General features: G+C 37.0%; 1 protein-coding gene across 2 annotated transcripts in view; it reads left to right on the top strand.

Moving 5' to 3' along the window:
* EPHA6 (EPH receptor A6) overlaps positions 1-16,448 on the top strand; it is a 946,574-nt gene that overhangs the window by 637,518 nt on the left and 292,608 nt on the right. For both annotated transcript variants that reach the window (XM_081572572.1, XM_081572573.1), the window contains 2 exons: positions 7,960-8,068; positions 9,913-9,983. In XM_081572572.1, coding sequence (XP_081428698.1) covers positions 7,960-8,068; positions 9,913-9,983 — 180 coding nt within the window. The remainder of the gene's footprint in view (positions 1-7,959; positions 8,069-9,912; positions 9,984-16,448) is intronic.

The raw sequence follows: 16,448 nt of genomic DNA, 5'->3' as shown, positions 1-16,448 counted from the left end.
CAGAGTAGTATGCATTTTGGAATTTTATGTCACATTTTCAGTTTTCCCAGTTGTTCCTTCAGTCAGCCTGGCAGTGTGCTCTTCCATTCAACTCCCTCTCTTTAGGTATCTCATGTCTCGTCTTAACACTTAATTTACATCTGCTATACTGCTATATGAATTTAGAAATCAATAAACATATCTGAAGCAAGAGTGTGAGGCACTGAAGCTGTTTTATGTGTAAACTCTGCGTTCTTAGTATGTGACCATCTGTCGGATGTGTCTTCAGAGGCTCTTTATGTCTATCTCGTTTGCCACTACTCCACTGTATTTCACTTAATTGAAGTTGCCATCTAGCTGAATTCAAATGCATGTGCTGAGTATCTGAACTAAGAAAATAGCTGTGGGGATAGGAGAGAATGGGAATGAATTAAGAAATAACTTTAAAATGTAGGAATGACAGGACTGATGATCTGCCTGCACTGTGTGAAGACTGAATTCACAGTTTTAGGCTTGAATGTTTCTAAGAGTGGTGTACTTACTGTGATTTTACTCTGTTAGGCTATAGGAAAGTCTGAATATTTTAAAATATTTTTTAAGTATGATTTTCTGGTCACATAATGTAGGATAGATTAGGAAGGGACACGGTGGGAAAGCAATCTAAAAAAAAATTATAGAACTAGCCTCATCTGTAAGGCTGAAGTTTTAGATTACCAGTGGTAATAAAGACAAGATGATATCAACATAATAATGATTTGACTCTGGACCAGGAGTTATAGGGAAAGGTAAACTCGGAGATGACCTCATGTTTCAATTCTAGGTGACCAAGAAAATAGCATCATTTACAAAATCACAAAATTCTCTTCGTCTAGGAGAACTATTTCTTCAGTTTTCACTTCTGTCTCACTCTTATGTCTACATGACCATTTAGTGGTGATTTTACAGACTGATGAGTCTCCATTGTATATTGCTACATCTTTATATGTGTGTGTGTGTGTGTGTGTGTGTGTGTGTGTGTAATTTCATAAGGTTAAAACAATATTGATTGTTATATATCCTCTGAGAGGGGATTATTTTTTTCCCTGAAAAAAAAATAGCAATGATTTCCTGTATTGACTATCAACAAAGCTTACAATTAACTTACTGGGTGCTCTCCATCCATTACTCTTTGTTTAAAAAACTATTTTGGTGAAGTGATGAGATAATATCATTTGAAATTTTGACATTTCATCTAAAATTGGCAGTCATAAATAAAACATATGAACATGAAACAAATACATGCCACAGTGTATTTTGCTGGGCAGAATTTTGAGAAATGTGTTATTCAAAAAAATCTTGTCAGTGCTGTCACCCATAGCTTTAAAAAAGTTGTTCAAACAGAAAAGGGTTAACTTTAAAAAGCTATTGCATAGAAAATTACACAGAATACAAATAACAGATTTCACTTTGAAATGTAAATACAAACTAGAATAATCTTGATTACAGAGAGACAAAATCATATGCCTCCATAGAAGAAAATTCTTTGGTTTAAAATAGCCAAATTGCTGTTCCCTCATATTTTCCTAAAGACACGAAATCCCTTTTTTTTTTTTTTTGGATACCAAGTAAATAACTTCACTTTTTTTCTCTTTAAATAGAAACAGCTACAGCAAACCTCACTTAATGTCATCCTGACTTATGCCAAACATCAAGTAGGTGCTAAGTCCTTGCTCAGTAACAGTTTTACAACTCTTTTCAGATAATTGCTTCCTCTTAAGGAAGTATGCGTCTTTCCAAACCATAGAATGAAATATGTGATTTTAATATACTTATCTTTTTCTAAAAATACAGCCTCATTCGATTAAGCAAAGGAACAATTCCTATCACCTAGTTACTAACACATTTTATTTCTTACCATGGATTTTATTGTGTGTCTTCTTAAAGACAGGTTTGCTCTTTTTGGTGTTACTTATGTGAGTAAATCTTATGTTTATATACAAATTTCTCCTACAAAACTAATTATAAATATCTTCTCAGGATTGAAAAAATGAATAAGTGGAAATATAGATAAGTTTTCACCACAGAGGAATTTGTATCTTTACTGTATTTTGTGGAATTTTATGACATTCATTTTGTAGATGATTTTATGGTTTATTTGTCTAAGTATCTGTTTATTTTTTAATATATTTATTTTTGGCTGTGTCAACACACAGGGCCTTCCTTGTGGCATGCTGGATCTCCAGTTGCAGCAGGCAGGTTTCTCACTAGTTGTGGCATGTGGCCTTAGTTGCCCCAAGGCATGTGGGATTTTAGTTCTCAGACCAGGTAGCTAACCTACATCCCCTGCTTTAAAAGGCAGATTCTTAACCACTGGACCAGCAGGGAAATCCCTTAGTGTCTGTTTACATTAATGGAGTCTTTGAGACCTCTAACCCAGGAACAACTCCTCTTCCTCCTCGTCCTTCCCCCTCCTCCCCCTCCTCCTCCTGCTCCTCCTCCTCTGCTTCCACTCCTCCTTCTCCCAATATATCACATTTCCAAACTCCTACTCTGCTGCAGTGAGATGCAGTGTGGTGTGGGCTCAGTCGTGTCTGACTCTTTGCGACCCCATGGACGGTAGCCCACCAGATTCCTCTGTTCATGGAATTTTCCAGACAAGAATACTGGAGTGGCTGCCATTTCCTACTCCAGAGTATCTTCCCGACCCAGGGATCAAACCAGCATCTCTGGCACTTCCTGCGCTAGCAGGCAGATTCTTTACCAATAGCAGCAACCTAGGAAACCCCCTACTCTGCTGATTCATCACCAAAGGCTGTTTATTCTCTTCCAGAACACCTTGCAGTTTCTCTTTCGTAACAATTCTTAGACTTGTAATTACTTGTTTGTTGTTTATCTTCCCCACTGAAATATAAATCCAGGAGAACAGTGTATATTGTTTACCACTATATCCCTAGTATCTGTCTCAATGCCTGCCATATAATAGGTGCTCAATAAACTAGAGTCTACTAGCACCTCTATGCTGTCAATCAATTAAAAAGAAAACAACATTCTTAACCTTGGATTCAAATTTACAAGCTTAATCTGCTCAGCTTGATTCAATGTAAAAGTCTATACTTCTAGTAGTCCCTGCCTCCCAGGAAGCATTATCTCCAAGAATACATAATAATTGGATTCGACTGATTAAAATAGTATCAGATAGACTTACTTTGTATACATGTTGTTGCTACCTTCAGGGTAAATCTCTACATATTAGGTGAAAGGTGAGGACATGGATAATCCTGGGTTAATCTAACCTGTTTTATACCAGAATCATCTCATCCATTCACATAAACAAACATTTATTGAGCTACTACCATGTATCAACGTCTGTAGGTCCAATACTACATTAATTTCCTGGCATTACTCTAGCAAATGACCGCACTTGGTGGCTTAAAACACCAAAATTTGTTCTCTCTTATTTATGGAAGCCAGAAGCACACTCTCTTCTAAGATTCCAGTAGAGGTGGCTCCAGGCATTCCTTGGCTTGTGGCTGCACAACTTGTCTCTGCCTCTGTCTTCCTACTGCCTTCTCTTTGTCTTCTCTTCTCATGTCTCTTATAAAAACACTTGTCATGAATTTGAGCCCATCCGTTTGATCCATGATGATTGAGGTCCTCAGTTATACCTACAAATTCCTTTTTGTGGGGAAAGGAGGAGAGGATGTCTTCATTCAACATACTACACATACTATAGTGAATATAGTCCCCACCGTCATGGAATTTGCAGTCTAACAGAAAGATTATAAAAAAAAAAAAAGGAATTTCAATGAAACATCATAGAAATTTATGGATAAAGTAGTACAGGGGTCCATGGGAACATATTTCTGGGAACCTAACAAAATCTAAACAACCAGAAAACGATGTGATGTTCATGTAGGAGGACTGAACAGAAATGGACCATGATAGAAAGTCAATGCATTGTAAGAATTGGCAGAAATTTAGCATGGTTAAAGAATGATTCGAGATTAATCTGGAGATATATGCTAGAGCCATTTGTAGAACCCCACGTTAAAAAAGTTAAGGGCTTTGTACTTTATCCTGATATAAACTCAGAGCTCTGTGATTAGCCACACTAATATGATAAAAAGGCAGAAATTATCCCCGTCCATACCAAGAGCTACAGCACAGATTTTGTGAATTCCCCATTTCCAAATAATGGTAGATCTTGTTCTTCCTAGTGTTTTATTGCAGCCTTAGTAACTAATGCAATATCACAGTAAAATTGCTCTGAAGGCTTGTGTTGAAAGTGAAAGTGAAAATATTTAATTCAACATTCTCATTGTTACAGACATGAAACCAGGGTCAAGCAAGGCTATGATTGTTCTAGAACATACAACCCAGTTGTTCTGTTAGTGAAAATGATGGTATAAAATAGTGGCAATAGTATGGGCTTCAGTTCAGTTCAGTCGCTTAGTCGTGTCCGACTCTTTGCGACCCCATGGACTGCAGCATGCCAGGCTTCCTTGTCCATCACCAACTACCAGAGCTTGTCCAAAGTTGGTGATGCCGTTCAATCATCTCATTCTCTATTGTCTCCTTCTCCTCCTGCCTTCAATCTTTCCCATAATCAGGGTCTTTTCCAATGAGTCAGTTCTTTGCATCAGGTGGCCAAAGTATTGGAGCTTCAGCTTCAACATCAGTCCTTCCAATGAATATTCAGGATTGATTTCCTTTAGGATTGACTAGTTTGATGTCCTTGCAGTCCAAGGGACTCTTAAGAGTCTTCTCCAAGTACGGGCTTGGAGCTTGATAAATCAGGGTTGGGTGGCCAGCTTTCTTGTGTACAAGGCATGTGACCTTATCAAATAATATAACCACTTAAACTAGGAATAATAGTAGTACCCACTTATTAAGACTATTATGCAGATAAATTTGATAATGTATTTGAAGTACTAAGCATAATACTAGTGGATAGTTTACTATTAAATGTATATGGCTATTGTTGATGATGATGAGATTCATAAAATGTTTTCATAATCACCCCAGCCCCATCATCTGCAAAATTTTACTATAAATGTGTATCACATTATACACTCTTATTTTTAAATATATATTATACATTGTTGTTGTTGTTTAGTCACTCAGTCGTGTCCAACTCTGTGACGCCATGGACTGTAGTCCCCCAGGCTCCTCTGTCCATGGGGTTCTCCAGGCAAGAATACTGGAGTGGATTGCCATTCCCTTCTCCAGGGGATCTTCTCAACCCAGGGATCAAACCCATGTCTCCTGTACATATACACACACAATATTCTTCACAGAGAAGTGTTTAGAATTCCTAGTACAGAGGTTTAATAAACAATTATGCAGAAACACACATTTTTCAAAGTGTCACAACTTAATAATCTGTTATCCAATTAAAATTTTAATTGAAGCAAAGTTCACAAATATGTAATCACCAGGGCAAAAAAGAAGATATATTAGTAGTACTGGCATTTTACTAAGCAATTATTTAAATTAAACAACACAATTTTCTGTAATAAGGTGATCTGATTTTCTAAAGACAGTCAATTACATAAAGGATTCTCCTCAATCTGAACTTGAATACATGGTCTCAATAAATCCCCTGCTACCTGGCTACCATGAAAATACATGTTCCATGTTTAAAATTCTTCAACTGTACTGTATATTTTACAAATACACCAGTTTGTAAGTAAATAATGTTTTCTTTTGAATTGCCACCTTCATCTTCAAAAAGTTAATGTTTTCTATAACATCTATTCCTTATAATTTGTTATTCAGTAATTTTCAATGAAAAAAAATGTGACATTTTAGGCACACATTAATTCCCATGATATCAGTATTATTTTGAAGATTAGGAAATCCAGTTAGGACCTAATAAAAAACCTTCAGTACATTATTTATTGGATAAAATTCAACTATTTAACTTGGTTCTGTACAGACTGTGAGCTACAACTCAACACTGAAATAGATTGCCTGAAAATATCTTGATTAAATCATAGTGACTAACATCTAATCCAAGTTTTAGTAAATTTTTTACTAAAACCTTAAGATAAATGATTTTTGAGTTTATTTACATTTAGGTTTCTTAAAAATCCTCTTAAATACTTGACTGGTTTCTTACTGACTCAACAATAGAATTTAAGGTTTAGATATTCTCTAGTAGAAATGTTCTTTTTATGAGAAAGTTATTACCGTGAATATAAACTTGCACATAGCTTATAACATATTGATTCACAGAAATAGATCCACTTCTTTGGAAGTCTTTCTCAGGCTTAATAAATTTAAATTATTATGGTAGAGAGTTAAGTGGTTTGCTTTTCAGTTATATTCTTTCTTTTGTTCGGCTTGCTGCTTACAACTGATTAGATTAATAATTTGTATCACAATCTAAATAAAAATCAAGCTTTATTCAAGTTAAGGGATATTGGAGGCACTGATTGATTTAATGCTTTAGAATATTGATAACAAACTGAATTATTATGTGAGTTATAGTATAGGAAGGAGAAATTTTAAAAGTATCTAAAATCTGAATTATGGTGATAGACATATGTGAGGTGGATCAAGTTCTCTAACTTCTCTGGGCTTCAGTTTCTTTACCTCCGTTATTAAGCAATTACCCATATGCCATCCAGTTAAATTATATCCTGTTAAAACTTCACTAATACAGAGAATGAAAAGTGTCAATGAATTAATTGAAATAAAAAGATTCCTGGAAGGTTAGGAAAACATGCAGCCCTTGTAGTTTCAGTACAGTTTTGTCAATGAAAGAAGTTATATGCTGTTACCATATATAATCTATACTTTTCTTCAAACAAGGGAGCTTTTACATATCATGTTTTTAATGAATTAAAAAATGACCAGCTTCCTTGTGGCTCAGCTGGTAAAGAATCTGCCTGCAATGTGGGAGACCTGAGTTCGATCCCTGGGTTGGGAAGATCCCCTGGAGAAGGGAAAGGCTACCCACTCCAGTATTCTGGCCTAGAGAATTCCATGGACTGTATAGTCCATGGGGTCACAAAGAGTGGGACACGACTGAGTGACTTTCACTTTCACTTTTTAATGACTGCTAGTCACACATCTAAGCACCTACTATGTACACTCCTGTGCTATGGAGGTGGGAATTCATAACTTTGATTTTTGAATTAAGCTCTATGAAATGTAAAGTTCATTCTTAAATTATGCAATAATAGCCTTTCTATTTTGTGAAAACACACATTATAACAGTCTGTAAAGTCTGATCTGTTGGTATATGATCAGGCCACCCAAGATGACAGTTCTCTTGCCCTCTTACACGACCTCTGCTCAACCAGCCCATGGTTCACTTACAGCCTGCTCACATGACTATCCAATCCTCTTAATTATAGGGTTTAATCAATAACTGCCTGCATTCTTGTCCCAGCTTCTGGTTACCCTGATAACTGATGAGCCAACCTGAAGCCAATCCCCCTTATAAATGGTTACCCCACCTCCACCCCCATTGTGAGGACTACTACTGTGTCCTGACTGCTGGCTGCTATCTATGATGGGGTGTTGCTCCAGGACTTTCAGACTTGTAAGCTTTCCTAAGTACTAAACTGTTGTTTCTTTCACTGGCTCCTGGCTTTCCTTTGTCTCTCAGGTGGGCAACTACGGGGTTTGCAAGCCTGTGGGTGTAGCCCAACAGTTGGCAAACGTGTTCGAAGAAACAGCAATTACATAAACAAAATCCTTTAGTTCATCTGCTTATTTAATTATGCAAAATCTACTTAATCTTAAAATGAGGGGTACTAAGAACCCATCTGCTTTCTTAGTATTTTTGTAAAAAGAGAAAGGGTTATGGGTAGATTAAGACTTCAATCTTCAGCTCTCATTTTGGATCTGCATCTTATGTGTCAAATAAAAAGCAAGTTTGGTGGAATTTTTTGGTATTTATTACTGTATTTTCAGGAATAGAGTAAGTTGTAAAACATTTGGTAGTGAAAGGTCACCCAGGGGAATGTTAATACCTTATCTGTGTTTCAGCTTCTGACATGGCAGCGGAACAGGGGCAGATTCTTGTGATAGCCACCGCAGCAGTGGGAGGATTCACTCTTCTCGTCATTCTTACTCTCTTCTTCTTAATCACTGGCAGGTAACTGAATTGTACCAGAATATTTCCAGGGTTTGTGGAGAGCCATTCTTCTTATACACTGTGTGGTCAGGGCTTTTAAGCTTAAAGAACTGTACCTGTGAGAAAAATAAGTCAGGGCAGATTCCACTCTTGACAAGTGCACCTTTGTCTGGCAACAGGTCCCTGAACCTGAAAGCAACTGAAGACCTGAGAAAAACACTTTGAAAACAATGTATGATAAAATCCTATTCAATAAGTGACTTCTGAGTTTTTCCTTTACTACAATCAAATTATATCATTAAATGGATTTTGCTTGGAAAAAAAGTAGTTCAACAGAGAAACTGAACAATTTATATAAAAGTGCTTTATAAACTTAATATTATAGAAAAATTTTTATCCATTAAATACTGAACATATTGATGTTAGAATTGCATTAATTTGGTTATGTAATCAAGTTAAAATATTTTTCTGCTTAAGTGTAATATGGATGAGAATTTTAAATGACAATAAATTTAATGTAGCAAAAGACCTAGAATTGAATCCCAACCAGCTGGTCAAAGTGCTTCTTACACCTAAACCTTAGGTGTAATATTTTTACACAGTTTTTTATGGCAAATCATCACTCTTGCAGCTAATAGTATCTCAGACTGCATTTAAACAGCAGTGTCACATTTATCATCAGTTTTAAAGAATGCATCTAAATTCATTATGGAAGTTCACTCAAATTATATTTTATTTATAGTTATTCAATATGTAGCATAATTAGTTCAATTTTAAGTTATATTTTATGTATTTGTAGAATATGAGTTAAGGCCTTATTGCTTCAGAGTATTTCAGCAAATTATTTAAATATACATGTAGAAAAGTATTTCATTAAAAGATCAGAAAATACTGCCTTAATACATAAATATGACAAACTTAAAAGAAGACCTTACAGTCATTGTAGGCTAAATAAGATTGGCCTAGTAAACCTGAGAGATAGGCGCGACTGTTATATTTATTTGGGATTCCTGAGACAGAATTTGAATACCATTTGAAAAAAAGATTTAATAATGACAAAAACTGAAAGTTGAAAATAATTTAGTACAATTTCTATGTTTGCCAATTTGTATAACATCAGAAACTGCCTTAACTGTCTATATTTTTAAAAAAGTTCATTACATAAGATAAAACATTCATTCTGAAGCATGACTTAGGCACTTTGCTAGGGAAGCATTCACTGGAAATTATTCTATGAACATTTTAAGACATTTGAATAAATATGCAATTTGTCATAGGATCTGAAGCCAAATTCACATTGAAAGATTGGATTGTGCACCACAGATGTATTCTGTTTAACCATTTGGAATTAGCAGTTTGATGAACTGTCAGATAATATGGATGTTGATGAATTTTTCATGTTAAAGAAGTCATAGGAGATAAGTTCCTGCCCCCATTCTTTAGGACATGATTTTTCTGAGAGAGAAAACAAAACACACTTTTACCACTTCCAATTAAAAAAAAAGAAAGAAACACGCTGTTCACCACTGAAACTGGAATACAGTTGTCTAAGTTTCTGAAGCAAGAACAAATTTTCCATTGTAACTTTTAAAGCTATTCATCAACTATAGCTGTTAGAGGCCATATAAGGAAAGACATGATTGTCACTGCTTGTTATTAAATATTTTCTAAGCCTCCCATCATTTTCTCTGGAGCTACTATTGATATATTAAAAAGAAACTTCTATGGAGTATTTTCTATAAAGATGTTTTTAAAAGCTATCATTATGATAAGAATTTTTGCCTATGAGTGAGGAGTATTTTAATTGATATTGGTTCTTATCCAGCATAATTCCTAAAATAAGATTCTGTTTACTTCTTATAAAGGTGTCAATGGTACATAAAGGCCAAAATGAAGTCAGAAGAGAAGAGAAGAAAGGACTTACAGAATGGGCATTGTAAGTAGTTCATTGACTTTCTTCCATGGTTTTCAAGAGTTCATTTTAAACATGTATCCATGAGTTGAGAAAGCCAAAGAAATTCAGTTCCAACCTTTCAGCATTGAGACTTTTCATCTGGTTTCTAGGTTTTCAGGTGAAAATTGCACCTGCTTCTCATTATATGATATTACCTTTTTCCTAATCCTGCTTGCTGGGAAACACAACTGAATATGCTAAAAATATAAGATGACTGATTATATCTAGTTATTTACCACTCACAATGGCTCCAAAACATTAGTTGGTTTTATTTAGTGGATCATTAGCTGTAGAAATAGTAAGGGATTCTTGTTGCTTCTTGTAGGCACTGTCGTTTAACATACAACAAATCAATTTAAAATTCATTAACACTAGAAAATCAGCTCTTTGACTCTTAGAATATGTATGAAATCCTTGAGCTGACAACAAGGTTATATTCATTTGAAGGATCTCTTCTGAAGTAAGCTATAATTACCACTATAGTTGGTTTGATAATTGCCCCACCACCACCACCACTCCCAACGCCCACCTCCACCTCCACCTCCAAATTGCAAACTACTTTGTCAAGGCAGTTTCTCTGTCGTGAGACACTGAATTAACAAGAAAGGGATGTTCTCTAATTAATCATAGTATAGAGATAACATGTGAGGCAAGTTGTTTAACTATTTAAACTCATCTTCTATTTCAAATTGAGCTTAAGTAGTAAGGGACTTTTCAACCCATATTACCCTTTAGAGAATGGAAAGGATTTAAGTGAGAAAATTACAAACTAGAGGGTTGCTTTAGGGCTCTTTCTAAGATTCACACGACTTCTCTGAGCAGAGTCTGAGGACTAGCTGCCATCAAAGTTTTCACCCTTACCCAGCTATGTTCAGACTCAGAAGGTCCAGAGTAGAGCTAAGAGATAAGCATTTTTAGCAAACTCTCCTATGTGTTTTTTTCACACAAAGAGTTTGAGGCTCACTGCCCTGCCAGGGAAGGGAGAACTGAGACAGCTGATACCAGTCATGGGATGGGCCGAAAATAATATGCTGCTGCTGCTGCTAAGTCGCTTCAGTCGTGTGCGACTCTGTGCGACCCCATAGACGGCAGCCTACCAGGCTCCGCCATCCCTGGGATTCTCCAGGCAAGAATACTGGAGTGGGTTGCCATTTCCTTCTCCAGTGCATGAAAGGGAAAAGTGAAAGTGAAGTCGCTCAGTCGTGTCCGACTCTTAGCAACCCCATGGACGGTAGCCTACCAGGCTCCTCCGTCCATGGGATTTTCCAGGCAAGAGTACTGGAGTGGGGTGCCATTGCCTTCTCCGAAAATAATATAGACAGATGCAGAAACCTGGATCTAGACACTTGGTCCAGTGACTTAAACTGAAAGATTCACTGCAGAACATTTACTATTGAACTGCAGAAGAAAAAGTTGCTCCTGAGCATCTGTTTTTACCTGTTTTCCAACTAGCATCTTAGTATAAACTGAACCAGATGATTCCAGCAAGAAGCAATGAAAATAACCTGAGGAAGCCGAGAAGATAGAAGAGAGATAACAAATAGATGTTTTAAGAAGACACAAATCAGTAGTAACAAGATATTCAAAATTGAAACTAAGTTTGGGTTTTTTGCTATGCTACATATATTGTGTATACAAGGAAAAAAAAGTGATACTAACCAATCAGTTTATTCTGTAGATATGTGTATCACTTTAAATTATCAAATGGTTGAATTGTTAAAACTATGCATAAGTTAATAAATGGCATATGTTATCTGTGCATAAAGTAATGTTATCAACATGACTGTATAGATCTAATCATCTAGTAGTAGCCACTGGATTTGAACTTAGAGTACTCAGTCTGAAATCACAACTCCTACTAAGTTACAAAAATATCATTAAGAGTATGAACTAGAAGTACAAATTATCTGTTCTCATTTCCTCCAATCTAAAGTCAAATTCTTGAGTTTGAGAAGTCAAGAAAAGCATAACATTTCAGAATCAGTCAAGTCTTTCTAGAAATATGCTTTACTGGTACGATTTTGGGAAGTGCTGATCTTCTCATTGGTGCTTATCTATTACTAGCAGACCAGAGGCAAAAAATAATGAAAGAACAGGCATGGAAAAACTCATGAAGCAAATTACTACTAATGAGCTTTTCATCACCTTCTCTAAACTCATTTTATCACCTTTTGTTTGCTTGTGGTTTTTCTTGCAAGAACATGTTTCTAAGACCTGGACAATGCTTAACTCAGGGTGTTGTATGACTTTAAAATCTAAAAAGCAAAAAAAACCGAGTATAATTTATATGCAATAAATATAGCACTGATCTTTTAACCCCTACTAATCTGTATTCAGTAAAGGTTGACTGTGTGATCATTGCCTATAAAACCATAGCTAAAGAAATGTGTAAAGATGTACTCTAAGAAATGATCTCCTGTCCTCTAGGAGCTAACTGTCTGAAGTGGAAAGCAGAAACTAGTGAGCAAAGCCGAGAAATATCTACTGGAGTCTGTGACTTCACATAGAAGTTGCAAATTAATATGTACCCAGACATCCAAGTTTTCCAGCCACCCCTATCCATCTTCCTAACTGCCATGGGCTGAGTACCCTCACCCCCACCACAGAAAGAGGAGTACCTGTACCGTCAGTGACTGGATTTAGGCCTTTGATTCTTACCCCTACCTCCAGGATGGATAGTGGGTACTTTCCAGGAAAATGTGTAATTTGGCCATAGAAGCAACTACCAGATCACAGGAAAGATCTGTGATAAGTAGTGTAGTGGTCCTCCCTGTTGCTGTGCCATGGAGTCTGTGCTTTACTGCTTAAGAGTATCTGAAGGGGGAGAGGCCACAGGAATAGGACATGAGTTCAGGAAAACTTAGTACCTTAATAGTACAAAAGGCCAGGAGGGAATCATAGTTCAGTTCAGATGCTCAGTCATGTCCGACTCTTTGCAACCCCATGGACTGAAGCACGCCAGGCTTCCCTGTCTATCACCAACTCCCGGAGTTTACTCAAACTCATGTCCATTGCGTTGGTGATGCCATCCAATCATCTCATCCTCTGTCGTCCCCTTCTCCTCCTGCCTTCAGTCTTCCCCAGCATCAGGGTCTTTTCTAGTGAGTCAGTCCTTCGCATCAGGTGGCCCAAGTATTGGAACTTCAGCTTCAGCATCAGTCCTTTCAAGAATGTTCAGGGATGATTTCCTTTAAGATGGACTGGTTTGATCTCCTTGCAGTCCAAGGGACTCTCAAGAGTCTTCTCCAAAACCACAGTTCCTTTTGAGGGACTCTCAGGGGCATATTTGTTTGGGGAGAAGGTTCATGTTTTGTTTTTCCCATGTCTGGAGCTACATTAAAAGTAAAATATATGGGCGCTAGTGGGTAAGTGCAGCACTTTCACTGCATCATCTTTTAGGATATGAAATAGCTCAACTGGAATTCCATCACCTCCACTAGCTTTGTTCGTAGTGATGCTTCCTAAGGCCCACTTGACTTCACATTCCAGGATGTCTGGCTCTACGTGAGTGATCACACCATCGTGATTATCTGGGTCATGAAGATCTTTTTTGTACAGTTCTTCTGTGTATTCTTGCCACCTCTTCTTAATATCTTCTGCTTCTGTTGAGTCCATACCATTTCTGTCCTTTATTGAGCACATCTTTGCATGAAATGTTCCCTTGGTATCTCTAATTTTCTTGAAGAGATCTCTAGTCTCTCCCAATCTATTGTTTTCCTCTATTTCTTTGCATTGATCACTGAGGAAGGCTTTCTTATCTCTGCTTGCTATTCTTTGGAACTCTGCATTCAAATGGATATATCTTTCCTTTTCTCCTTTGCTTTTGGTTTCTCTTCTTTTCACAGCTATTTGTAGGCCTCCTTAGGCAGCTATTTTGCATTTCATTTTCTTGTGGATGGTCTTGCTCCCTGTCTCCTGTACAATATCATGAACCTCCGTCCATAGTTCATCAAGCACGCTGTCGATCAGATCTAGTCCCTTAAATCTATTTATCACTTCAACTGTATGGGCTGGAAAAGGTCAGTTTTCATTCCAATACCAAACAAAGACAATGCCAAAGAATGTTCAAACTACTGCACAATTGCATTCACCTCACATGCTAGTAAAGTAATGCTCAAAATTCTCCAAGCCAGGCTCAGCAATACATAAACCGGAAACTTCCAGATGTTCAAACTGGTTTTAGAAAAGGCAGAGGAACCAGAGATCAAATTGCCAACATCCGCTGGATCATCGAAAAAGCAAGAGAGTTCCAGAAAAACATCTACCTCTGCTTTACTGACTACGCCAAAGCCTTTGACTATGTGGATCATAATAAACTGTGGAAAATTCTGAAAGAGATGGGAATACCAGACCACCTGACCTGCCTCTTGAGAAACCTGTATGCAGGTCAGGAAGCAATAGTTAGAACTGGACATGGAACAACAGACTGGTTCCAAATAGGAAAAGGAGTACGTCAAAGCTGTATATTGTCACCCTGCTTATTTAACTTATATGCAGAGTACATCAGGAAATGCTGGGCTGGAAGAAGCACAAGCTGGAATCAAGATTGCCGGGAGAAATATCAATAACCTCAGATATGCAGATGACATCACGCTTATGGCAGAAAGTGAAGAAGAGCTAAAGAGCCTCTTGATGAAAGCAAAAGAGGAGAGTGAAAGAGTTGTCTTAAGGCTCAACATTCAGAAAACTAAGATCATGGCATCTAGTCCCATCACTTCATGGCAAATAGATGGGGAAACAGTGAAACAGTGTCTGACTTTTTTGGGGAGAGCTCCAAAATCACTGCAGATGTTGACTGTAGTCATGAAATTAAAAGACACTTATTCCTCGGAAGGAAAGTTATGGCCAACCTAGACAGCATATTAAAAAGCAGAAATGTTACTTTGCCAACAAAGTTCCGTCTAGTCAAGGCTAAGGTTTTTCCAGTAGTCATGTATGGATGTGAGAGTTGGAGTATAAAGAAAGCTGAGAGCTGAAGAAGTGATGTTTTTGAACTGTGGTGTTGGAGAAGACTCTTGAGAGTCCCTTGGACTGCAAGGAGATCCAGCCAGTCCATCCTAAAGGAGATAAGTCCTGAATATTCATTGGAAGGACTGATGTTGAAGCTGAAACTCCAATACTTTGGCCACTAGATGCGAAGAGCTGACATTTGAAAGACCCTGATGCTGGGAAACATTGAAGACAGGTGGAGAAGGGGACGACAGAGAATGAGATGGTTGGATGGCATCACCGACTCAATGTTCATGAGTTTGGGTAAACTCCGGGAGTTGGTGACAGTGAGGCCTGGCATGCTGCAGTCCATGGGGTTGCGAAGAGTCGGACACGACTGAGTAACTGAACTGAACTGAGGGGCTAAGTGAGCTGATTAAACTTTTTAAAGAAGTATAATGAAAATGTGTCTTATGGAATTTGTCAGCTCACTCTCTTTGAAACCACCAGGTCATTTTATATCAACAGTTATACAAACAAAAGTTTGATTCCAAGTAGCTAATGAGGTGGCATGGGGGGCACCAAATTATAAAAGATAATAGTTATAAAAGATAATTGAATTTAAGTTATTAATAATAATGCCTAACAACTTGATTAAAAATGAGCGGAGGAGCTGAATAGACATTTTTATAAAGAAGGCATACAGATAGGTGTTTGACACATGTAGAGATGTTCAGCTTCACTAATCATAAGGAAATGAAAATCAAACCCACAATGAGATATCACCTCATACATGTCAGAATGTTTATTATCAAAAAGACAACAAAGTATAAGTGTGGGCAAGGATATAGAGAAGAGGAAACTCTCATGTACTATGGGCAGGAGGGTAAACTGGTGCAGACACTATGGAAAACAGTATGGAGGTTCCTCAAAAAATTAAAAATAGAAATACATACAATCCAACAATTCCAATTCTGGATATTTTTCTGAAGAAAACAAAAACACTAAATTGGAAAATGTGTGCACTCTTGGGCTCAAAGCAGTATCATTTACAATAACTATCATTTGGAAGTGGCCTAAGAGTCGTCTTTATTCACCCATCTATAGGTGAGTGAATAAAAAAGTTGTGATAGATATATATGTATAATGTAATACTACTTGGCTATAAAGAGGAATAAAATCTTGCCTCTTGTGACAAAATGAATGGATGTAGAGTGTATTATATGAAGGAAAATAGGGCAGACAGAAAGACCATATGATTTCATTTATATGTGAAATCTAAAACACAAAACAAATGGACTAGCATAACAAACAGAAACAAACTCATAAATACAGGAAACAAACGGGTGAAACCAGATGGGAGGAGAATGAGGGGATGAGTGAAATAAGTGAGGGAGATTAAGATATACAAACACTCATTTATTAAATAAATCATGGGTATGTAATATACAGTACAGGGACAGTAGTCCATACAATTTTAATAGGTTTGTATGGTGGCTGATGGTAATTTGACTTATT

The sequence above is a fragment of the Giraffa tippelskirchi genome, chromosome 2, assembly GCF_054371585.1.
Source record: "Giraffa tippelskirchi isolate mGirTip1 chromosome 2, T2T-mGirTip1v1.2.pri, whole genome shotgun sequence".
NCBI classification, from domain to species: domain Eukaryota; kingdom Metazoa; phylum Chordata; class Mammalia; order Artiodactyla; family Giraffidae; genus Giraffa; species Giraffa tippelskirchi.
Note: the sequence above shows the minus strand (reverse complement) of the source record. Positions and strands in the feature narration are given on the sequence as shown.